Below are 26405 nucleotides of genomic sequence, written 5' to 3' on the forward strand. Positions count from 1 at the left end.
ATGGCTCTGGCACACGTGTAATTACCTCTGCCTGTAAATTCTGAGTCTCTCAGAAAGAATAAGCAATTCATGTGAGCTATTAGGACCTGATGAAATCTGATGTAGCTAAAAGCTGTATTTGTAAAAAAGTGTATCAAATTATCTGCTCCAGGTAAGACAGACATTACTGACTGAGCACCAGAAGAAGCCTACACCATCTAGAAACACACATCAACAGCTGTGAAGGAAAGAACGACAAACTTCCTTTTCCCTCTCTGCCAAATGGATAAAACCAGAGTTTGTTGGTCCAACTGCGCTTGTACTTGGTGCTATTAAGCCATATTTGTGTGTGAAAAGAGGTAGAACTCTTCATGACAGCTGTGCCAGAAGTCCCCAAAAGTCCCTGCACAAATGCCATTTAAAGAGTACAGCTCACAGAGCTTCCTTCCCTTCAGTTGGTTTAGATGGGTGGTTCTCTAAAATACAGCGCAGCTATTTTGGTTATTGCTATACCACCAGTCCTAGTATGGACACTGCTTTAGCTGACCTATAAATTTGTCACTCAGAGACAGAAGTCTGGAAGAATTTCTGCAAAGAAACAGGTTATCACAGCATCAGAAAGGGTTTAACACCCTCTTCTTGTCATCAGCCAACATGGAAGCGTGCTTAACAAGGTTTGTCTGGGTGACTCTCAAAAATCTGTAGCAGTGGGTATACGTTTGTACAGAGGCATCAGAAGGGCTTACAGATAGGCAGCAAAAAAGGACAGTCATAAACACAAAAACAGGGTAAAATCTTCTGCAGAATTAATCAGTAGTAGGTACTGTAACGGTGAGAAGATACAAAGAACTCAGTGGGCCTTCCTTCTCTTTTACTTGCTAGCATGTATAGATACCTCCTTTATTTTTATTCCTGCAGAGTGGACATGTAGTGCAGTCTGTCAGAGAGGGATCATTAACATGGTACACATATACTTACACTTTTGGCCTTTTCCAAATACTTTTTGTATCTCTCTTCCATTTGCTTCATTTCCTCCTCCTTTTTCCGTAAAGCTTCTTGTAATTCTTCAATTTTGAGTGCTTTATGTCAGGAGATGCACACATTGGAAAATAACATAATTGTATTATGTTTATTTTCATGTTTTTCAACAGACATTTAAGGCTCAGTTAGAATTTATTTCAGTTAAGAAAAGCTAACATAAGGAACCTGATGTAGCAGGTACCATAGTTTTAATTACTAAAAAGCTGAGAAACACATTAAAAATGTGTACTCCTATATAACCTCATGAGACAGCCGTTTTGTACACAAATTTTACTTTTTTAAAAATTATGAAAAAATAAAGAGAAATGGAATCATAAATCAATCTCATTACTCAGCACACTTAGAAAATGAGTTTACTAATGAATTACAGATTCTATAATATCTTGGTATTGTAACTCAGATAAATGTGAGTTTTCCTATTTTATGTAAGAGGAATAATTCTTAACAGGCACAACTCTTGCTTAAATCTGCTAAACTGTAACACTGGACACAATTTATCAGACTTGTGACATGAATATAGTCAATTTAATTTTTCCCCCACATTTTCTTAAGCAGCAATGCAGACCAGCAGGACAACTTCATTGCACAGCCTTCTCCTGTGTTGATATAAGAATATGTCAAGCCACTATTCCTTATACTTCTTCTATACATCTTCTCAGATCTCAGAAGAAAAAAAAAAAATCAGCTGCATCATCCTGGATCAAATAGCATATAACATTGATGTCTGGTTGTCAGACAACATTAGATAATTGGTAACCCTCAATCCATCTGTTTTGCAGCCTCATTTTGAAATGTTCTTTAATGTTTTTCCTATAGTTTTCTCTGTAAGCACTCAGAAAACACTAAGCTGGTAACAGGACCAGGTAAGATTTTCACTGATCAGTAAGAAGACTAATAGCAGATGGTCTCCAAGGTTGCAAGAATCCATTTTTCAAAATGTGCCATGGTTCTTGTACAAAGCCCAAGCATTTTGGTCATATCCAGGAGAGTTAAAAGAATCTGAGAAAATAATTCACACACTTTTCCTGAGCGTGGAAAGAAAGGAAGAAGGTACAACTATTTTTATTTTACCAAGACAAAAGTTCAGACCTAGATTTTTAAAAAGCAATTTGTAATTTCAGTAAACTAACTACAGAAGCCTCAATATGCCCTTATGTTTAGAAGCTAGCAAGTCAGAAGACTGCTATTACATTCGCACTGAAGCTTATCAAGTACGACAGGATTATGTATTTATTAGCTACCCATGAAGTCCCTGGACCTCATTTCCTAAAATGTGGAATTTATAACATATTCTGCAGTTTTAGCTCAACACAAATGAAAATTCTTTTTGGATACAGAGTGTATGTAATGAATACTGAACTGATTATTTCTACCTTCCTCGATCTCTTTATGAATAAAATTGCTTTGGCACAAACCAGAAAAGCTGCCATTGGTTGCAGTCTTTTGCCTTGTTCTGTAATAAGTAGGCTTGAAAAAAACCAATCTACCTCCTCCAATACTTCTCAGGAAAAAAGTAGAATTAATGTGCTAAAAAGCAACTGGATGCTGGATTCTAGATACCATCTGAGCAATACAACATGTATCTTACATTCTCTTTGACCAGTGTCCAAAAATTTCTCAAATTATAACACAGTTCTGAAAACACACTGAAGGAATATATATTGGGAGTAAAAATAACCTGGTGATAGCAGCAAGGATCTCCTAAATTAGCGCCTTAGGAGACATGACTTTTCTCAACAGCTAAGTTCCTATGACAGGTATGACAGTGACTCAGTATTTCTATGGCCACTGTCATTTCTTACTACCGTGGTCTCTAAAACGTGATCCCCTGCATTTCCAGTGTTAGAAGGATCTTTTTGGTCACCATAGCTTCCATACATATCACTGCTATTTAAAATGTACATTTTGATTATCTTGCACCTCTTATAGATATTATTATTAAAGACCTTGCACATGAAATACTTTACAAAGAAAAGAAATGGACTGCACAGGTAACTCACAACTGTTATTGCATCTTGGTTCCAAATCTTCGATAATAGCTCGTTTCTTCTGTAGCTCATTGTTAGCTTCATGGAGCTTCTCACTGTTACAAACCATAAAAGCACATATTGTTTTCTCAATTTTATTACTGTGGTTGAATGAACATTAAGTGATACAAAAAATCCTCAGATAGTGATATATTTCTGAGACCACAATTGATTTTTGCTGTGAGGCATAAAGACAAATGACAACGTCGCTCTTGACATATTTGTTAAATAAACTGAAAAACTTTACAGTGTATGGAGAACTGTAACAACAGCCAGCTTCGTTCTGAGTAATTATAAACTTAATTTATAACTTACAGTTAATTGTACAATGCATGCCTAAAATGAATGCTCGTAATTGAGATTACATTGAGAAAGAATGGCTAAACCCAAAGGCAACAGAAACTACTTTTTTTGTTGCAAGCCAGTCAAAAAGCAAACAGTTCACTGCATGTTAGGGAAGTAAAAGAGGTTCACAAATAGCAGAACAAAATTATAACACTTCCTAAAATGTTACCTTTTAAGCCATAATGTACACTAAAAAGTAAAAAAATTAATTTTGTTTACATTAACATGCTTTCCTCAGAACAAAATTGCTTACTCCTCTTGAGTAAAGATTTACACAATGTTAAGCGAAGTTTTCTAACCACCACAAAATGACAGTTCTTTCATCGCTATTACTGCTTTCACAAAGGTATTCTATGAGATGAAAACAGTCTCTGAACAGCATATTCCCAAACATTCCTGCGTTATCTAATTTCTCTTAGTTGTGTATTTTCCAGATGCATGATTAATGACTGTCTGCCTTCCTTACCATATGGAAAACACATAATTTCAAATGGCAAATAAAATAGGCAAACAAAATACTTACAGATGTTCTTCAAGTTTCTTTTTCAGGAGAACTGACTAAAATAGAAAGTTAAACATTTTATTTTAATATATTGTGGAGATTTAACATAATTTCAAAATTATTTAAAACATATAATTTTGACATTCTAACCAAAATCCAACTTTTTACTTCACACAGTTTTAGATCACAACTGTAAAGTCATCCTCTGTGGTAACCATCCTTCTCTCCACAGCTGTGTGACTTTCCTGAAATTAGAGAGCTTTGTAACTTTACAAATATTTTCCCAGGAACTAGATCAATAAAAGCAAGACCCATAAACGACAAAATTCTATGTCAGTTGTTTTAATTTCTTCAGTACTTTTGTAATTAGACTTAATAAATTAACCTGAAATTGGAAAGTGCAGCAAAATTTGGTAGAAGAGCTGTCCTACCAACATTGCAATGCAATTTGCATGAAGACATGTAGCGAATTAGTTGAAGTAAATTCCTGTCCCCATAGAAACTAGGAGTAGAGTGTTTCTGACTGGAGTATAGAACAAATTTTACCCTTTTTCTGTTTCTCATATTTATTGATTACAGACACATAAAAATTATCACACAACTTACAGTGTTCCACTTTCTGGTTAAATCACATTTAGATAAGGTCTTTGAATAAAAGCTTCAAAGTAAATTTTATTTTAATTTTAAACTCACTTCATACACAGTGAGTATCTTTCAAAAAAAATAAATGCAATAAATGTCTATAAACTGAAAGTAGTGTTAAGTAAATAGAAAGCCATACTCACAATAGCCTTGAGCAGAAGCCCATGCCAAGAAACAGAGATGACATTAGTATAAAGCAAAACAGCAGCCAACAGAAGAAACTATTTAGAAAGTCATGAACAGAAAAAGTTAAAGCTATGCAATTTTCACACATGCGCATTTTTCTCCTCTGTTGTCATCAGCAGTTTCATCCTGTAACATTTTCTAAAACATATCACTAAAAACAAAAATATAAAAATAGTAAAGAAGCACATTTGTAAATCATTGTGTTCAAACCAGAATTTCAAAGCAGAGGAACTGCTATTTTGGAAAGTAATTTTAAAACAGAAATCATGTACAAATGTAAAAAAACAGGAGAAAATATGCAGTCTATTGGACTACAACCAAAATTAAGAGATGTGTGTGTTTTTGTGGAGTGATTCTGAATTGTGTTATTGCCACATTGATTGAATACAAGATAAATGTAGAATATTTAAATCAGAAACTGCCTTTTTGGTTAGTATTTATCCAGTACCAATCACACTGGAGGTCCAGCATGTGACTGATGGTCCAGAACACCATCAAAATATAAGATAAAATCATCAACAAAATTACTTCATTGCTTTTTCTCCAATGGTCTTTCGACAAAGGTTCAGACATCTGACCAACAGAGACAATGAATGTGTGCACCCAAAAAAGCTTTTAGCTTAGTTATAGTGTAAATACTTCAAAATATTATCTTTGATCACATTCCTGGGTCATGCTTTTTCATTATTTCAAAGTTGGATTTCCTTATCGCACTATAAGAAAGTTGGGGAGAATGTAAAAACAAGAAAGCATGACTCTACTGACTTCAGAGTCAGAAATTTGTAGCAGCTAAGGAGCTGTAGGTTTTGACCATTTGGCTTTTTCCTTTTCCAGTCCTCTGAAAAACTGCAGCAACACCGCCTTTTCTGTAACAATAAATGTTTGTATGCATCTTTCTTGGTCACAATGCATTTGAACTGGCACCATCACTTATGTCTGATCATTTAGGGGACTATTGGTTGGTTTGGACAAGAATGGGAAAAGTTGGCAGCAGTGCCCATTTTCCTAAGGTAAGAAAATAAAAACTGAACTGAGCTTTTCTTTTGCAATCCTTGTATTGCACTTGGGTTTTGCTTGGAACAGACATAACTACTTGTCAACATTGATTCCACTGGTATATTTTCATATATATTATTTGCATAGTACCAGCATTGTTGTGACAGTGCTGGTCACTGTCCCATCTAGACAGGTCATATGTTCTCACAAGCAAGAAACTCACAATGATAAACAGTACACACAATTAAAAGAAGCAGGACTGAGTTTACCCAGAGTAATTGATCCAAGACACGAGATTAGGAAAAAGAATAAAAGGTGAAATGTGCAATTTTAGCCACCCAAAGAGCCTGTATATTCTTGTAGCAAGGCAGATAAATATATAAATAAATAAATATTCTAAAAATGGGCAAACATTACTTTTTTTTTTGCAGTCTCAGTCAGCTTCAAAGCCACATATCCGAAGTTTGGTTTTGTTCTGCATGTTAAGGCCACAGGCAGATGGCTAGGCTCTGGCTTGAGGTCAAGCTAACGTAGCAGGGTGAGGGAAACTATGGCACATAACCTGAGAAAATTGCTTGATGAGACTGCTAATGCTGTGAGAAGATGACAAAAGTTATAAACAGCACCATGAGGGATGGCCCGATTTCACAGATGCTAAGAGTCATCATAGAATCATAGAATAGTTTGCGTTGGAAAGGACCTTTAAAGGTCACCTAGTGCAACCCCCCCCTGCAATGAGTAGAGACATCTTCGACTAGATCAGGTTGCTCAGAGCCCTGTCCAACCTGACCTTGAATGTTTCCAGGGATGGGGCATCCACAACCTCTCTGGGCAACCTGTTCCAGCATTTCACCAAATGAGCAAAGCGGCTGAACTTCACAGGTAACTGAACAGGTAACAGAGTTTTAGGGACCTTTTAGGGAGGTGCCAAGTCAGGAAGACTTAGTAACTGTATCAGTAACGGCATATAAGGCCATGACTGTGTATGTAACAGCATGAGATACACCAGACGTGGTACGGATTTAGCAAGACTACGTCCAGTGGGGTAGAAGTAACTAAAGGCAGGTTGTTTATACCGGAAGGAATTAGCGCAGAGAAAGGGAGAACAAGGATGACAGAAGAGAGTGATAATAAGGCATGCAAATGATGTAGTCGAAGCTGTTCAGGGAACCTGTTGAGCAGCCCTACACATGACCACTGCATTCTGGAGAATAATAAATCAAACCTGCTATTCTGCCCACACCAGGCATGTCTGAGTTGATTCTATAGTTTGGAAGACTGGGGTAAGGAGGCCTTTCTCTGGCTAGCAAGGCAACAGCCAGGATGGACTAATCATGCATCCCAACAGGATGTGTCAGTGCCCATTACAGTCCTAATGGCACTGATATCTTCCTAACATCCACCTTCCACTGCACTTCAATACAAAATCAAAACTGCTTCCCCATGTGGACCTCAGCAAGCAGTATGTATCATTGCAATGATACTTGCCTGGGTTAGGATAGTGCTTTTACTACTTTTTGGGCAAGCCTAAAAAACAACTTCAACTTTGAAAACAAAACTAAAAAAAAACCTCAAACAAACAAACAAACAAACCAACCCCCAAGCCCTCATCATATATTTCTGGGCTGAAGACAAATGGGATCTTCAGTTTTCTGGGTTGAGCATATTTACAGTAGAAGTATACAAAAATACGGATTTCAGTGTATTGTTGCAGAAAAGTAGTGAAAAACAGAGGAAACATGCTAAAAATGATGCATCGATGAACTGTATGCCATGTCTCTCCTTATTCTTTTTCTCATGCTTCTGAAGAATCACTCTTTTTGTAAAGATATCTTAAGGATAGCTCAGGTGGTGCCAGCACAAATTCCATCTACTTGAGCAGCTGGGTTTGACTCTGAGGTTTGCTCTGCTTTGTGTGGGAGACTGGATGAGGTGTCCATACCTTCAGATGTTCTTGCAGCCTCAATACTTCTCCGAGTCTACACATTGTCTTTTGCTTCTTTAAGAGTAAATCAAATCCTACACACCAAACTCGGCAAAACAGGCCATGGGACTTGTGCCTATAAATCACCACTGGCACAGTCAGACCTACACAGAAACCAGGAATGCAGCAACTGCATCATGAGCTTGCCAGCTCTGATTTGACAAGGGCTGCCTGGTACACGTGGGAGGCTGTACCATGGTGTTGTGATGGTGGTGTTTTGCTGTTAACAGAATCATCTCAGATGATTCCTACATAGGCTGCAACCAGTCCTGTAAGTAAGCTGCAGCCACGTCCTAAATTACTGCCCAAACCAGAGCCTCAAAAAGGGACACAATTAAAACTGCAGTAAATAAAGCTGAATTCAATTAGAGAGGGATCGTTTACAATACACAATATCTGAGAATAATTTTTTCACATTCTTGTTCACCCTGAAAAATCTGATTTTGGCCAATAATCAAGACAACAAAGAATATCTCAGAATCACATAATAGTATGGACTTATTTTAAAATGCATTCTAAAAACATTCTAAGTTACTTGGGAAAATAATCTTATTTAAACTCAACTAAGTGTTTTACTTTCATACAGTTTATTTTGAAAATTAGAAGGATAAGCTAAATTAAACACACCCTTAAATGAAAATAAACAGCTAGTAAAAACTTTCACTGTTTCATATAAATTAGTTAAAACAAAACCACAAAAATAGAAAGCAACACATTACAACTTGTTGCCAATTAGCAACACAATACACTGAGGTTGTGAGCATACACTGTGCATGTACAGTCCAGCAAATTACTGCTTTCAAGAAAGTTGTAGAGCTTCTTCTCTCAAACACAGGAGATGGCAAACACAATTTTTGAGTGGAAGACTGAAAGTTGTTTTCCACACTAACTCTGCCACAATGCGTATTCTTACATTAAAAATAAAGTTAACTCTGTATACAGAAACAGAAAATGCTGCATTATGTTGAGTGACTAATTATTTGACTTTTTTTTTTAGTTTTGGCCTGCCTCAATTCTTGCATTATGAGATACATTTACATCCACAATTACAGAGCTTCCACTGGCAGGAAAGGTCTTAACTTTCATTAAGAAAACTAAACCAAAAATAACTTCAGGTACTTTATTAAGACGTGGAGAATTAACATTTCCTTAGTTCCCTGCAAAACTCTCTACTGTAATTAAGTAATTTTAATGTTAAGTTTACTATTGGAACAGACATAATTAATCAAATAAAACATATTTGACACCTTCTCTACATAGGATGGTTTTCTTTTCTAGACAAATGTCTTACTATGTCTTACATCCTATTTAGAGAAACACAATTTAGTGATAAGACCATATGAGTAAATATGGAAAATTATCAGAAATCTCCATTTGCATATTTCTTTTACATATTTTTTTACAAAAAGGTGAAAGTTTCAAAAATGGTAACTACTTGAATGTAAGTTTGATGTACATTTCTACTTACATCTTCAGCTTTTGAACCTTGATCCTGCAAAGATTTTTGTAGTTCTTCAACCTGGGACTGCACTTCTAGAAGTCTCTGATTTACCAATCTAGGAAAGAGATAATATTTCATTTTTCAGAAAAATGAAGCAACTGCAAGAAGAAGCCTGAGATTTTTAGTGTCCAGTGTTTTCACATCATCTACACAAAAGATGCAATACCATATTTTATTCTCAGAAATTTTACAACAGTAGTTAGAGCATACAGCAGTTCCAGAGATTATAGCCTGTAGTCATCCAGAACATTCTGATACTCTTCCAAGACAACACAAATGCGTGTATTAAGAAATCATTTCTATATGCGTGAAACAAGAGTTTCTAACAGTCAGTTTTACTGTGTGAGAGCTACTAGCTTACTGCTTTTACACAGTCACAGAATCCTATAAACCTATAGGTTGGAAGAGATCCCCAGAGGTTGTCTAAATCCAACCTCCTCCTTAAAGCAGATGCACTTAGAGAAGATTGCTGGGAACCACGTCCAGTCCAGGTCTGGACACCTTTAAGGATGGAGGTCTGACAACCTCTTTGGGCCTCCCTTCTAGAGCTCAGACCCATACTCCATATTGTGTCTGTTCCCTCTTGTCCTTCCACTGTCAATCTCTGAGAAGAGTCTGGCTCTATCTTCTTGACACCTTCCCATCAGGTAGATGTAGATGACAGTATTATCTCCTCTATACCACCTTTTCTTTGGCCTGAACAAACCCAGTTCTCAGTCTTTTCCCACACAGCACATCCTCCAGCATCCCTCACCTTAGCAGTATTCTGCTGCACTCCTGTACATCCGTGTCTTTCTTACACTGGGGAATCCAAAATTATGAGATCACATGTGGACATAGGTAAGTACTGATGAGAGGTGAAGGATCATTTTCCCATACTGCTTGCCTCATCCTGGTGAGGACAGGCCAGGTCACAGTCAGCTGTGAGGTCCCGAGCTGACACATCCTCCTTTGCTGCCCACTGGGACCTCAGGGCTTTTGCAGCAGAGCTGCTCCCCAGCCTACTGGTCCCAGCCAGCACTGCCAGGCTCCTCCCAGCCAGGGACAGGGTTCCCATCAGCTCATTTCTCTGGACTGCTGAGCTCCTCTGAAGAACAGCTCTCCCTTTCAGCATATCAATTACTCCTCCCAATGTGGTGCCATCCTCAAACTTGCTGAGAGTATAGTCTCTCACGTCAGTCAAGTTGTTAATAAAGGTGATGAACAGCATTGGTCCTGGTATTGATGCCTGAGGAACTGGTTGCCAGTTGGATTTCATACCACTGATGATAACGCTTTAGGCCTAGCTGTCCAAACAATTTTCCACTCAATTTACTGTCCACTTATTGAGTCTATATCTAACCATTCTGAACATAAGGATACTATGGGACACCGTGCCACAGGCTTTGCTAAAGCTAAGTACAGTCCACTGTTTCACCCTTCTTCACATAGGCAGTCATCTCATTGTCAAGCCAATTGGATTAGCTAGGTATGATTTGCCCTCAATAAATTCATGTTGGCCTTTCCCAGTTACCTTCTTGTACCTCATGTGGCTGGAAACAGATTCCAGATGGACTTGCTTTGTGAAATTCTCAGAAAATGAGCTGACCAGTCTCTGTAGTTCTCTGGACTCTCTTTCTTGACCTTTTTGAAGATGAGTGCAGTATTTACCTTTTCCCAGGCTTCAGGAACCTTCCCCAGTCAAAGGGGAAGATTGGGAAAGATTAGATAGAAAGTAGATTCAAAGCTTAGACAGAGAGCAGCCTCACAACCATATCAGCCAGCTACCTTAGCATGCTCAGATGCACGCTGTCTGGTCCCATGGGCACCTGTATGCTGACTGGCTTAATCTAGCAGGGTCAGCCAGAGCAGGTTGCCCAGGAACATGTCCTGTTGGGTTTTAAATATCTCCAGGAATTGAAACAACCTCTCTTGGCAACCTATTGCAGTGTTCAGCAACCCTCCCCGTAAAAAAAAGTATGTTCTTACATTTAGATGAAATTTCATGTGTTTTCATTTCTGCTCACTGCCTCCTGCCATTACTGGGCACCACTGAGAAGAATCTAGCTCCATCTCCTTTAGACCCTCCCATCAGATATTTATAAACATTGCTAAGATCCGCCCTGAGCCTTCTCTTTTCCAGGCTACATAGTCTCTATTCCCTAGACACTCCTTATATGAAAGATGCTGCAGTCCTGTAATCACATCCTTGTGGCCTTTCACTGGACTGACTCCAGTAAATTCATGTCTTTCTTGTCCTGGGGAGGCCAGTACTGGACATAGTACAGTCAAAAGTATACGTCATTTTTAGAAAAGTCAATTGAAACTGAGGACAAAATTTCTTACCTGTTTTCTGTCTCCAATTCATTCTTCCGTAAGTTTGCATCATCAAGAAGGCTCTGCAACAAGGCAATCTTTTCATTGTCAGAACCTTCTTGGTTCAATTTTAACATCTTGTTCTCATGCTGAAGGCGAATGAGTTTCTCCCTAAACACATAAAATACAATTTTGTAGAAAAAATCATGCCAATCTCTATAAAGAAGAAAACAGTTTACCACACGAGGTGTAAATATAACATAAAGATCATCTTTACCTATTTAACCTGAAACAACAATCATATCTTCAAACCCCCAAATACAAACCTGATTAAAGGAGTTGTAATTGTAGAAAGCACAACACAAGGAAGTTGCCTGAGTGTCCCTCTTAGATCTCAGAGTACAGCTGGACAGATTTATAGATAAAATATGGAGACCACAAAGCTTGATGCCAAGTGTTAAGGGTGGTTGTAATCTCAGCTGTCACTGAACTACTACATGAACCTGGGCAAGTCACTTCTACCCTGTTGGTGTGTTTTCACAGAATGAGAATCATTTAGGTTGGAAAAGATCCTCAACATCGTCGAGTCCAACTGTAAACCTAACACTGCCAAGTCCACCATGAAACCATGTCCCTATGTGCCACATCTACATGTCTTTTAATTACCTTCAGGGATGAGAACTCAACCACTTCCCTGGGCAGCCTGTTCCAATGCTTGATAACCCTTTCAGTGAAGAAATTTCTCCTAATATCCAGGCTAAACCTCCCCTGGTGCAACTTGAGGCCGTTTCCTCTTGTCCTATCACTTGTCACTTGGGAGAAGAGACCGACATTCACCTCGCTACAACCTCCTTTCAGGTGGTTGTAGAGAGCAATAAGGTCTCCCCTCAGCCTCCTTTTCTCCAGGCTAAACAACCCCAGCTCCCTCAGCCACTCCTCATTAGACCTGTGCTCTAGACCCTTCGCCAGCTTCATTGCCCTTCTTTGGACACGCTCCAGCACCTCAATGTCTTTCTTGTACTGAGGGGCCCGAAACTGAACACAGTATTCAAGGTGTGGCCTCACCAGATCCAAGTACAGGGGGACAATCACTTCCCTAGTCCTGCTGGCCACATTACTTCTGATACAAGCCAGGATGCTGTTGGCCTTCTTGGCCACCTGGGCATGCTGCTGGCTCATATGCAGCTGGCTGTCAACCAACACCCTCACATCCTTTTCCACCGGGCAGCTCTCCAGCCACTCCTCCCCAAGCCTGTAGTGTTGCATGGGGTTGTTGTGACCGAAGTGCAGGACCCGGCACTGAGCCTTGTTGAACCTCATACAATTGGCCTCAGCCCATCAGTCCAGCCTGTCCAGGTCCCTCTGTAGAGCCTCCCTACCCTCCAGCAGATCACCACTCCTGCCCAACTTTGTGTTGGCTGCAAACTTACTAAGGGTGCACTTGATCCCCTCGTCCAGATCATTGATAAAGGTATTAAACAGAACTGGCCCCAATACTGAGCCCTGGGGAACAGCACCTGCGACCGGCAACCAACTGGATTTAACTCCATTCACCACCACTCTCTGGGCCCAGCCATCCAGCCAGTTTTTTGCCCAGCAAAGAGTACATACGTCCAAGCCATGAGCAACCAGTTTCTCCAGGAGAATGCTGTGCGAAACAGTGTCAACAGTTTTACCACAGTCCAGGTAAACAACATCCACAGCCTTTCCCTCATCCACTGAGCAGGTCACCTTGTCATAGAAGGAGATTAGGTTATTCAAGCAGGACCTGCCTTTCATAAACCCATGCTGACTGGTTCTCATCACCCAGTTGTCCCGTACGTGCCACGTGATGGCACTCAGGATGATCTGCTCCATGACCTTCCCCGGCACTGAGGTCAGACTGATAGGCCTGTAGGTCCCCAGATCCTCCTTCCGGCCCTTCTTGTAGATGGGCGTCATGTTTGCTAACCTTCACTCAACTGGGACCTCCCCAGTTAGCCAGAGCTGCTGATAAATGATGGAAAGTGGCTTGGTGAGCACTTCGCCAGCTCCCTCAGTACGCTTGGGTGGATCCCATCTGACTCCATAGACTTGTGTGGGTCTAAGTGGTGTAGCAGGTCGCTAACCATTTCCCCTTGGATTATGGGGGCTTCATTCTGCTCCCAGTCCCTGTCTTCCAGGTCAGGGGGCTGGGTACCCAGAGAACAACTGGCCTTACTGTTAAAGACTCAGGCAAAGAAGGCATTAAGTACCTCAGCCTTTGTCACTATGTTTCCCCCCACATCCAATAAAGGATGGAGATTCTCCTTAGCCCTCCTTTTGTTGCTAATGTGTTTATAGAAACATTTTTTATTGCCTTTTATTGCAGTAGCTAAATTAAGTTCTAGCTGGGCTTTGGCCCTTCTAATTTTCTCCCTGCATAACCTCACGACATCTTTGTAGCCCTCCTGAGTTGCCTGCCCCTTCTTCCAAACGTCATAAACTCTCTTTTTTTTCCTAAATTCCAGCCAAAGCTCTCTGTTCAGCCAGGCCAGTCTTCTTCCCCACTGGCTTGTCTTTTGGCACATGGGGATGGCCTGCTCCTGTGCCTTTAAAATCTCCTTATTGAAAAATGTCCAGCCTTCCTGGACTCCTTTGCCCTTCAGGGCCACCTCGCAAGCAACTCTGTCAACGAGGCTCCTTAACAGGCCAAGGTCTGCCCTCTGAAAGTCCACAGTAGCAGTTTTGCTATCCCCACTCCTTACTTCCCTGAGAATCGAAAACTCTATCATTTCATGATCACTGTGCCCAAGACAGCCTCCAACCATCACATCACCTGCAAGTCCTTCTCTGTTCACAAACAAGAGGTCCAGTGGGGCACCTTGCCTAGTAGGTCACTCACCAGCTGTGTCAGGAAGTTCTCTCCCACACACTCCAGGAACTTCCTAGACTGTTTCCCCTCTGCTGTATTGTATTTCCAGCAGGCACCTGGTAAGTTGAAGTCCCCCATGAGAACAAGGGCTAGCAGTCATGAGACTTCTCCCAGCTGCTTATAGAATATTTTGTCTGCCTCTTCATCCTGGTTGGGTGGTCTGTAATGGACTCTAACTATGATATCTGCCTTGTTGGCCTTTCCCCTGATTCTTACTCATAAACATTTGACCCTTTCATCTCCGTTGTCAAGCTCTAGACAGTCAAAATACTCCTTAACATACAGGGCTACGCCACCGCCTCTCCTTTCTTGCCTATCCCTTCTGAAGAGTTTATAGCCATCCATTGCAGCACTCCAGTTGTGTGAGTCTTCCCACCATGGTTCTGTGATTGCAACTATATCATAGTTTTCCCGCTGCACAATGGCTTCCAGCTACTCCTGTTTGCTGCCCATGCTGCGTGCATTGGTGTAGATGCACTTCAGTTGGGCTATTGATCCTGCTAGCTTTTTGGGGGGGGGAAGCCCTAATTCCTATGTGACTGTTCTCAGGTGCTTCTGTGGTTTCCAAAACATTAACAACCTTTACGTCTTTGCTGCCGCATGCATCTCCATCCCTTACCTCCACTGAGCTGGCTAAGTGGTGCACGCATCAGTACAGGAACATTTCAGATGTGCTCATTGTAGAGCAGACTGAAGGACCTTGATAGTGCACTGTCCCTCAAACACTGGAATGTTGTCCCAGGCTTATCTCCAGTGAGCCTGGTTTTATCTCTTTCACCCTTCAAATCTAGTTTAAAGCTCTTTCAATGAGCCCTGCTAACTCCTCATGTCAATGAACTTGTTGATTTCCTCAGGTGCAACTAACAGGCCACAGACTGAATCTGCCTCACAGAACTCTCCCATTTGCTCTGCACGTCTTCTCTATGAGATGGAGAAAGGTGCTTGAGCACAGACCCATGCTCTGTAACCATGGAGGGAAAAAGAGAGCAGTAGTAGCTACTCCTATGGGTAGGCTGTCTTGTGCAGTCTTCCCCCTTCATCAGCAGACCTCCAGATCAGGAAGTTCCAGTCCTACAGCAGCCACTGCTACTGTCCACCTCTATCAAGTAGGCATGGCCAAGTTTAGCACCTGCAAACAGTCTGCACAGATGTATGCTTGCATAAAATCCAGAATTCATCTTCAGGAGCCAAACATGAAGAGTTAGTGAAACCACAGGCTATGCCTGGATATTTATGGCATTTAGGGTCCTGTCCTCTCTCACGCAATCATGTGGAAGGTTTATGCAGTAACTCCATACTTCAACTAACACTGCCTCAAAATGTTAAATTCTCTTTTGGTGTTTCTGAACAAACTAAAAAGAACTGCTCTTGTAGCAAGGTGCAGCAGCACACCTGGAAAAAAAACAAATCGTTTCTATTATCAGCTTTCTAGAAAGATATTATTTTACTACTGAACAGTATGTTTTGACCCATATTGAGCTTTCCAGTTGTTAAAATACTGTATTAGTCTTGATAGAGATAAAAGAAAAGATTTCCTGAAGAGCTAACAGATTTCTGAAATGTGACTTTCTTAAAAACTTTTAGCCTACTGGCAAGGCTAAACACAGACTGCAACATCTTGAGATACAATGATTTTCAGCTCTGCCACTGCTGTTCTTCCTTTTAATAGACTGTAAACATTTGCCATGATATAAAATGGAATTTATAATCTACTCTTCCTTTCACAATTTTAGTCATTTTTTCTTTGTACAACAACACATTCTTGTTACAAATATTTTTGTAATACACATATAAGCTGCAGTTCTATCAACTCTCTGCAGGAAAAGAAGAGATACAATGTGAGGATAAAGGGGTTTTTGTTTTCCCTTTTTTTTGGAGCACAATGCAAACTCAAGAGAGGTTAACTGAATTTTGTCTTAAACATAACAGTTCCTGTTGTGCAGAAATCCAAAAGGAGAGAAAAAACCAAACATTCATTGTAGAAATTTTCTAAGACTGAAAACTAACTAATCATCTATGGGTACATTGTAAAGGTTAGTAAAACAAATCACACATTAGCTTACTTTATTTCGGGAGTAACGATTTCTGCTGCTAAACTGTCTGAAGGCTCTTGTGCTCCCAGAGGCATCAATCCTGGGTTAGGAAAAGTAAAAAATTTAGCAAACAGACCAGTAACTTTCTTTAAAAGACCAGAAGTAAATATTTTTCTAGAAGTTTACAGTTTTAGAGTAATGCTAGACAATGGAAAAATGACACAAAGTTAGGCTATAACAAGACAGACAGCAAGCACGATTTCATTTGGAGAACAGTCATTATTTCTGTCTTCATCCATTCTGATGATGATTGTGGTGTATTTTCTTCTCATTAGCTTATCTAAGAACTACAAAGCTGTGCAACATTACACAGAAATAAATTGCAACACATGAAACATTATATACACATGAAAAAACAATCTCTCTCTAAGGAAAATTATGTAACTACACAGAAATGAGAAATACATTATAAAAATACCACACTGGGGAGGAGACTAAAATTTCTGATTGACTGAAATAATGTTTTCAAATGCTTAAAAAGTTATGAATAGCTGAAGCAGCTTTTCACTGCTGATCTTAGAAGAGCTTAAATTTATTCTGTGCTAAACAAAAGTGCATTCAATACTCTCCAGAGAAGTCCTGTAAAGTTTAGAAAAGATGCATTTAATCTCTTTATTTTTCCTTTACCTGTAGTGGTGAGTTGACCCTCCTGAGCTTGTACACATCTAAGCTCTTCAATAGTTTCTTTCAAAGAATCCCTTTCTGTTCTTAATCTCTGAATAATTGGAAAGAGAATGAATATCAGTCTTGGTACTACAAATCCATCTTTAACAGCACACAAGCCACCAAAAGGCACAGCTTTCAACACTTTAAAAAGAATTTAATTCAACTCTAGAGATGATTTTCAAATTAAGGTATCTCAGTCTATTCCATCACAGAATAAACATAAATATTATATATTCCACATGAACAGTGTTTTTTTGAGAAGTGTTGCTGCTCTGTATTGCACTTATGGGGGTAAAAATATCAGGGTATAAGCTTACAAAATCAAGATATTAGTGACACAAAGTTCTGGTACCAGGCAGTAAACAGCATCCACTGGCACCACTCAGCCATCCTCCTGTTCCCCTCATTGGGGCTGATTCCAAGGGAAAGGGAAGTGAATTAAGAGACCGTAGACTTCTCCCTCACCAAGAAACCAAGGTTTAGCCAGGAGTGAAATAAACAGCAGGTGAGTACACAGTCAACATAACAAACAAACTGCATTAACTTCATTTTGTTTGTCTTTCAACAGTGAAAGTGTGAGCAGCATTTCCATATCCCTTTCCTCCTGTGTGTCAACTGGCCTTGCCATTCACCAGCATCTTAGCTACGGAAGAAAACTAGTTGCTTGAGGCTCAATCCAAAGAGAACTGAAGAACAGGACTGGACCACCTTGGGATCTAGACAGATGAGCTCTTCAGTAGCATCAAGCAAATACTCTCCCAATTTGGTAAAAGTCCCCTTTCGCAAAAAATGAGAATCTACAGGTAGCATCAAGTTTTTGTCCAGAAGTTTGCCAAGATTCAAAAACGAAAGGAGAAAACGTCAACTATGTAAAGATCCAAGTTGTAGCTTGCTCCAAAATCAGACATGTCCAGTATTACTAAAAGGTCCAGGACAGACCTTAGATATGGAGTTGTGTTGGCTGACAGCTCCTTGCAGTTCATCCTATTAACAGATTGATTCAGATATATTTTATATTTCAGCCCAAATGGATCCGGGACTTGGAATCACTTTGGAAAAGAACATTTTGGTGAGGCGTGACAGAGGCTTCTGTTGTATTTCTGAATCCTGCAAGGTGAGTGAACTCTGGTGCAACCGTCAGAACAATCTGAATAAAGTGTACATTCTGTTAGCACTGAAAGTCATTTCGCAAACCCCACAAGTGAAAAAACTGTTTTTACCACAAACACCACAGAAGAAAAGCCACACAGAGGAGTGCTCAAACTCAACTGCTGAAAGCAAGGATTCTGCAGTCTGCTACCATCAGTCAGAAAACATCAAGTTGATTAATCAAATGCCAGAATATTTTAATGACTAGAAAAAGCTCTAGGGCTTCATTTGTACACTGCAGGCAAAGCTAAGTCATCAAATTATCTTAGTACTTATCATACAACACACCACAGAAGTAAAATTCCAAGCTGCATAGCTGAAGATATCAAACATGCTACCACACTTTGCCAGAACATAAAGACAAGGACAAAACCAATTTCAGTAACTGTTTCCAAAATATAACTGACAAGGTACCACTACATAGCTTGCGACCTGTGGTGGGCAACCTTACTGGTACATATGTGAAAACAGGGAACAGAAAGAATAAGTAACACAGGTAGTGAATCATTAATTCAAATGTTGAGAGACTTTAGCTGTAATCTACTTCTGACGGGTGCATATCCATTCAAAAGAATGTATTGAAAAACAACATCCGCCCCCAAAAATACTATTTGCCAGGAAGTAAAACAGAAAACTGTATGACAATGGCCTGAAATTCAGATCCTTTGTGCAAGATGAAATGGTCCACTGAGCAATGGGTAAGCCACAGACACAACCTTACCATTGTCAAACATAACAAAACTGGAAAAACAAGCTTTAAATAAAGAGCAGAAAGAAAGCCAAAGCACAGTACGAATACAGTTACTATGGGCATTCCAATCTGAACTGAAGGGCAAATGTAAGTGATATCAAGGACAAGTGTCCACGCTAGTTTGAAAATTTAATAAAATATGGAAATCAAAGACCTATGAACAGAATATAGCTGAAAAGTTTCAGTTCAAATGCTATTCAAGTGCAGTGGCTGGAAATTTTGGAAAGAACCGGACAGGAAATATGGCTATTGCAGGAAACACCTACAGAGATTCTAACTGATGGATAGATGGACTTATACTTAAAACAAGCCAAAGAAATTGCTAACTGAAAGTGCTGGCCTTGATTTGAGGTAGTTTGAGGCACCTGTGTATACATTCCTAAGAAACACGCTGAAATAAACTGGTGAGAAACAATAGTGTGCAAGAGAAGTCTGAAGGATCAGTCTTGGCAAAAGAGGACAAAGCAGTTAATTGCAGAATCGCTAGCAGCAAATGACAGAGAGGAAGGGAACAGGCTGGTATCCATCCTGTGTGTTCCATGTTGGCAGTACAAGATAGATCAACAAGCAGCTGTCATAACCCGCGAGATTGCCACAAAGGACATGTCCCGCTACATGACTCCTAAGCCTCTTGCTGCGGTAGTCATGACTCCACAAAGAGATGCACGCTGATGGTACCTCAAAGAATGCTTTAGAAGAAATGCAACAGGAGTTTAGTTCTAGGATGACACTGCAGAAACCCTACTTTAAAATGTTTTTCAGAATACATTACCATTACCCTGGGTGTTTATTAAGCTTCTCATGGTAAATGATCAAGAAACAGCTTCAGATCCCAAATATGAAGGCTTTTTCTCTTAAAAATGGTTTGTATATGGTTTTGTACAGTCACGTTATTCCATGCTGTACAGTTCTTAGGTTTAAAAAGGATCTTGTACACAAACATTAGAAAATGTTAAGCAAAAAAAGACTTCCTAATTTAAAAAGCTTGCTGTAAATGGCTAACTATAATTACCATATCTCTGTGTTATAAAGGACACAAAGTTGCTATTGCTACTACCAAAAAAATAACACCTTGGCACTTACATCTTTTTCTTTTTGGAGGCTGTCTACTTTTTCTTTCAGTCGTTTGCATTCATAATCTAATTTATCAGCTTTCTTGGATTCTTCAGATAACCTGTTTTGTAGTTCAACTGCCTGTGAGAACAAGAATCAATAATTTGTCTGCAAATATTAATATGAAAACAAAATACACAAGACAAAGTAGCCAATTACCATGCACCACGAGTCATGTTGTAAACAAGTGAAATCGTTACCTATAGAACATACTAAAAACTGCTTTCATCAGTTGTTCCGTGTTTCAGCAAAACCAACAGCATTCAAATACTAGGTCTTAGCACAAGCAAAAGAAGCAAAAACTGTGAAGTATTTTCAGTACATCTAAAAACAAGAATTCAAGCCCAAACATGGTTTACAGAAAAAAACTATATAGTTCTATGGATCAAAGAGCTTAGGAAAAGTAGAAAAATCCTCCTGCATTCTGAGAAGCCTAGGAAAAAGAAAAAAACTCTGAAGAAAGCAAATTATCTACACCTTTTGTTAACTATTTCACAAGCCTCACTCAGAATTCAATCACCAGTTTATTCAGTCAGGTAATGTTCCTTAACCTGAGATACCCCTGATCATTTTTAATACACTAATATTCGGCCACAGGCTCATAAACAGTTTTCTTTAGCTCAGAAGGGAACATTGCTAACAAAGTCACATGTATACTTTCAACTACGGATAAGTAAAGAGCTTTTAAAATAAAATGAGCAGAAATCTGAAAGTTGAGCAGAAACGATCAGTGAATGGGAGGCAAATCAGTGAAGTCTTGCCTTTTCAAAGCTCAGCCTTTAGTAGCAAAGGCTCATTCCCAGAACATCAGTAAAGCTCATAATGCAGAGCATGGAAGCAAGTAAGCTGAATAAAGACTGACCTGCAAACACAAAAGCTGAATGAAGACTCAGCTAAAGATGTACAGCTTCTTCTGAAGCAATTCATAAGAAGGCTTTTTCATGGCTTTTAGATTGCAGAGAAAGTGATTAATTTAAATTGTGAAGCAAAGCAGTAGCCATATCTACATTAAGACTGCCTAGTGGTTCTAATTACCTTTTATTTTTAATGTGTATAGCTATAGCAAAATAACTACCAGGCCTAAAAATCTGCATGGCGTTACATCTTAGAGAACGATTTTGCTGCTGTTGTTCTTAAATTAAAGGCTGCAAAAAAAGCACAGGCCTGCCATTTCTGAGATTATCAGATAAAAAAAAATATCAAAATGCTAGATATGAAAATATTTCGTTTCTCAGATGCAACATCCATCACTGGGGCTATCAGCATAACTGCAAGTATAAAAATAAAAAATGCAGGCCTTCACCTGTCATTGTGTCCCCACTTGCAAAATAGGTATATTTTCTCCTCAAATGGAAACAAATGCATTACTGTTTGTAATCACTCATGCTATGGTAATGGTATGTAGAAAAACACAGCAGGAAATAAATTGTCTTGAATCAGGACTTGGGAGTGTATAGAAAGATATACAGCTACATGGTAACACAGAAGATTAGAAAAAAAAAAAAAAAAAAGAACTACCATCACATTTACTAAGCATTCTCTGACATGTGGAATGAGTAAAGCAGGAATCTTGCAGCAAAGAAAAGCAAAACATACTGTTAAAAATATAATGCACATGCACAAAGGGGCTGAATTAAAATTACAAAAAATAATTCTGGAATCTTCACATTTCAATTCTTCATGCTGCAATAAAAAGTTTCTTAGCAAATGCTTCTGCTTGCTTTCAGAAAAGTGAAAAAAACTCTCTTAAATAAATAAACGCTATTTATCTCCCAGCCCAAGACACCACCACTAACCTCATCTCACAGAAATTGCTGGGTGGGGTGAAGATCTGATTTCCTTGCAGATCACTACAGGAGTTTGAACCAAGCACTTTCATCTGCACAGCACAGAGTTTCTAAGCCAAGGAAATAACTCCTCTGATGGCATCGTCATGAGTGGGGTTGGATCCTTCACGCACCAGACATGACATATTCCACTACAGGGGCACACTAGTGCTCAGCAGTGACGTAATATCAGAATCCTTGTACCTGGCTTAATTCTTATAGCACAATTTAGGATTCCCAGAAATTAATTTTGTCACTGGTCATGATTTACAGGCAGGTCTCAAAAGGAGCCCAGCCTTACAGACACTGAAGGCAAACACACTGTATGTTCATTTTGAGGCACTGTAGTTAGGTGAAGAAAACTCACATCTGTCATGACACACTTGAGGTTTATTCCAGTCTCAGCCAGCAGAACAGTTTTGTACAAACCAACAGCTTCTCAGACATGAAATTCTACCCATAAAACACAGGGAATGATTAAGCAAAGGAGGAGTACTTTTGCAGCACAAATGATGGGACTGCCCCTTCCAAAATCCTTATTGTTGGTGAAATAAGGATGATCAGATGCAGATGTTGAGGTTGTACACCTATATCATGTGCTCAGCTGTTCAGTGGAGTGAAACATTTGTTGCCAGTAAACATGATACTACTTGTGCGAAAGGCCATTGCTTTCTACATTTACTTTTCCCTTTGATTGTTTGTTATTTCAGCATTTTTCTGGTCCAAGTTCTTTTTTTCTGGTAGAATCATTTGGACTGTATTTACAATTAGCCTGTAGAGGCTGCAGTAAGATGGCCAGGTGCAGGCAAAAAAGCCATCAAGTCTTAGGGACACCCATTACTCCTGGGCTTGCAATGTTGTTTGTGGTTGTTTCTGTATTCTTATTCTGCTGTAAACTGACATATAGGGACCCCTGTGTCATGACCATTTGAGCTTATGAGCAGGCAGGAATACAGAGCAGGCACTACTACTTTAACGAACCACGTTCTCTCTGGCCCTGTAACAAGAATCCCAGAACAATGTCATGTCAGTGTAGTGTAGAAGCAGAGAGAAGATTAAGCACATATTCCACCTTTACAGAAACAGGATCACATGCCACTTTGATAAGCAAGAGGATAAACAGATGCCTTTCACTCCAGAGTGCTGGTGACACATTTTGTGCTCTGCTGTGTGCACATAAAAAATAGGGATGATATGCGTCCTTCTCCCTTCATAACTGGACAAATTCAGTTGTATCAGACAAACTAGAACCTTAAAAAAAAAAGAGGTTACTTAACCACAGCAATAACTTACCTCAGTTGTGGTGCATTCCTCACTGGTGGAAATTTGTAAGTGAAAAGTAGATACTTTTTCTGAAAGAAGAGGCTCTAATTCAAGCCCCAGTACTGAATATTAATTAGGAATAATTTGAGAAAAAAAACTTAGCACCTGTTCATTTTTTAAAAGTAAGAAATAATGCTTATTGGCAAACTAGTGTAAACTTGAAATAACGATAAGGATTGCAGAAAAGGAGGACAAACATAGTACCTGCAAAACATGCAAGTCTTCTGAACACTGTTTAGAAGCTGTTCATAATTTCTGTTTTACTTTGAGGTATTAGCCATGTTATGAAGAGAAAGTGTTGAACAACACAGAGAACTGTTGCATTGATGATGTCTGTTCTCACCTGTCTCTTGTATGTTTCCAGCTGACTGCGTGCTGCATTGGCCTTCCTTAGTTCTTCTTCCAGGCTCACAGTATTTTGCATGTACATTGTATTCTTCTCTTCTAAGAGTTTCACTTGCCGTCGCAAATCACCCAGGTCTTCCAATTTCTTTTTGTATGACTCTACTTGGCTTTCTAATTTGGCTACTTTATCGGAAGAATGCCTGGGGGGACAGATTTGTATCAAATTTGTACTTTGAAAACTAACAAAATTAAATGTCCTGAAGCTTCCTCAGTATTTTGCCTTAATGCAGAAGACACTCTGAGACACCATGGGGAGAACAAGAAAGCAATCATATCCTCCTGTTACTAATGTTTTCACTTTTAAATTGTCTGCCTCCCTCCCATAACAATTTGTCAACTCAAAGAGCTGCTGATGGAGGTACTCTTAGACTCTATCACTCTTCCTAATACAGCCTTCCTATCTGCTTCTAATCCTAAAATAATAGTTAAAGCACCTTCATTCCCACCCATTTCCTTTCAATTCTAAATCAATCCTCAGTCCTGCATTTTACAAGGGCAAAGAATAAATTTTTCTGCCCTTCAATTTGTTTTAATGATAGACAGGAATAAAATCATAAAGATATATCTCCTGGGCAGCATATACCTGGTGACACAGAAGTACCATAACAGCTTTGGAGCCTGATTCCTTCTAAAAAAAAATGAAACACCAGGCTCCATTCATAACATTCCAGAATTTTTTCAATACACCTGGTGCACTGCCAGGACAGCAATAGCCCTCACCCCCAACCACCCACACCCCTGCTACTATTACTGTCCCTAGTTTCATTTTAGAATCAACTGATTTACAGACTCAATTTCCTATGAAATCTGGAGAATCACCCATTGAATTGATGGTCAATTTATGAGACATTGAGGCAAGCCAAATCTCCTTAACCCTCAGTGAAGTGCAGATCCTCTCTGTGGGGCAAGGAATTACTCTTTGAACCCATGCTGCCCACACAGTATAGAATTGTGCAGCCTGATGGGGTCATTCCTTATATTAATGACAGAGGAGGTAAAGACAGATAGCTCTGGTAGAAAGCTGCTGGTGAATTAGGAAAGGCAGTATTAAAATATGCCTTGCTAGAAAGAGTAATATGGGTGGGTAGTGGAAAACTGTTCTGAATAACCCATGGCAGCAAGATGCCACTACTGAAGGATTACGTTCCATAGTAAAAGGCGGTGCCCCACTCTATGAACCCCTAGCATCATCAAATCATGACAACTCTGGGTGCTAAAATCCAGTGGCAAAGAGAGCTGTAACAGACATTTATATTAGCATTATATCATGAACCAAAAGTGCCACCCAAAGTCAAAATAATGCAAACCCAGGAAAGGAAAGGGTCTAGTTCCCCAATGAGAACAGATGCTCAAGTCATGATGAAGGTGAGTAGACAATACTCAAAAGATCAGTAAGTGACTTGTTATGACCATAAGATGGTGTAGGATTGCAAAGTTTACTAACAGTTATTCATTAGGTACATAATAAATAACTAATTTACTTAAGCAGAATCGTGTGGTGGTCTGTGTACTTAACTGAAGGATCCAACAGAACCATGGCATTGAGAAAGTGTTTATATTTAATACTAAAATTATTTAAACAAAAGCTAATGAAGAGTAAGTATACAAATTATATGGATTAAAAGTTAATAGTTAAAAAAGGGTTAATGGAACAGAGTTTACCTGAGTACATCTATCTCATCCTTCAAAGACTGAGCCTCCTCTGCCAATGTAGTAAGCTCTTCTGTTTGTTGTCTCAATTCAGCAATTTCCTTTTCTAGTTCTTCACAGCGTATTCTATAGTCATCTTTGGCAGCTTCTAATCTGTAGAAATGAAGAAGAACAGAAAATAATTTCTCAGCTTGAGTCACAATTACCTTTCCTCATCCTCTCTAAAAACACAGGAAACGGCCTTCTGGTACAGTGAAGGAGAACAGCAGCCCAATGTGCTTATTCAAAAATGCAGAAGCAATTGACTTTTTTGATGCTCCGAATTTGTTATCAGTCTATTTGGAAGATCACAAGGTAATGTATATTCTCAGAAAGGCAAATCCTGAGTTTTTTCTGTCATAGTCATTTTTCATAATGGAAGCTCAAGCAGAAATTTCCACTTTTTTTCATCTTCAGGCATACAGAGTTTGAACATGACATCTTTGTCCTAAGATTTTGTTCAGCTGTTCAACTCCTATACACCTTCAACAATATTGACCTGGTTGTCAGATGTTCTAAATGCTATAGAGCTCTCACCAAGGTGGCTTGCTTTATTTATTTATTTACTTATAAAGAACCTGTGCCTGCCTAGTACCTTTGAAGAACCAAGTCATACGTTTAGTTATCTAGTTAGTATGTAAAGAATCCAGACGAAAGTTTCTGGTGTGAACTACTTACATACAGCATACACAGGCAAAGCTGCATTAACCTGGCAGCAAACAAAGAGAATAACTAAGAGAAACTTTGTAAAAGTATTTTGAACGAATGAAAGAGGACACAACTTGGAATGTGAAGTCCTCTTGTGACTTTGATCTGAAATTACCATAAAAATAAGCCAGAAAAGGAGGTATGAGCATGGGGCGGGGGGGGGGGGAAGTATTCTATCCATTAATTCAAGGAGTCCAAAAGAATCTACAAGAACGGAAACCACATGGTCAGTCAGCCATCTAAACCATGTACAACAAAGGTCTGGATGGTGACAGACCAGAACTGTCAAAG

General features: G+C 39.3%; 1 protein-coding gene across 9 annotated transcripts in view; it reads right to left on the reverse strand.

Annotated features, from left to right (window-relative positions):
• Window positions 1-26405, reverse strand: part of HOOK3 (hook microtubule tethering protein 3) — a 104467-nt gene that overhangs the window by 16382 nt on the left and 61680 nt on the right. For 8 of the 9 annotated variants that reach the window (XM_082336880.1, XM_082336882.1, XM_082336885.1 and 5 more), the window contains 10 exons: window positions 25380-25520; window positions 23656-23857; window positions 20134-20244; window positions 17112-17199; window positions 16455-16524; window positions 11529-11669; window positions 9171-9258; window positions 3916-3950; window positions 3021-3103; window positions 958-1058 (listed from right to left, as the gene is read on the reverse strand). In XM_082336880.1, the coding sequence (XP_082193006.1) occupies window positions 958-1058; window positions 3021-3103; window positions 3916-3950; window positions 9171-9258; window positions 11529-11669; window positions 16455-16524; window positions 17112-17199; window positions 20134-20244; window positions 23656-23857; window positions 25380-25520 (1060 nt within the window). The remainder of the gene's footprint in view (window positions 1-957; window positions 1059-3020; window positions 3104-3915; window positions 3951-9170; window positions 9259-11528; window positions 11670-16454; window positions 16525-17111; window positions 17200-20133; window positions 20245-23655; window positions 23858-25379; window positions 25521-26405) is intronic. The other variant, XM_082336879.1, reaches the window with a different exon arrangement.

This window comes from Platalea leucorodia (assembly GCF_965183815.1).
Source record: "Platalea leucorodia genome assembly, chromosome: Z".
NCBI lineage: Eukaryota > Metazoa > Chordata > Aves > Pelecaniformes > Threskiornithidae > Platalea > Platalea leucorodia.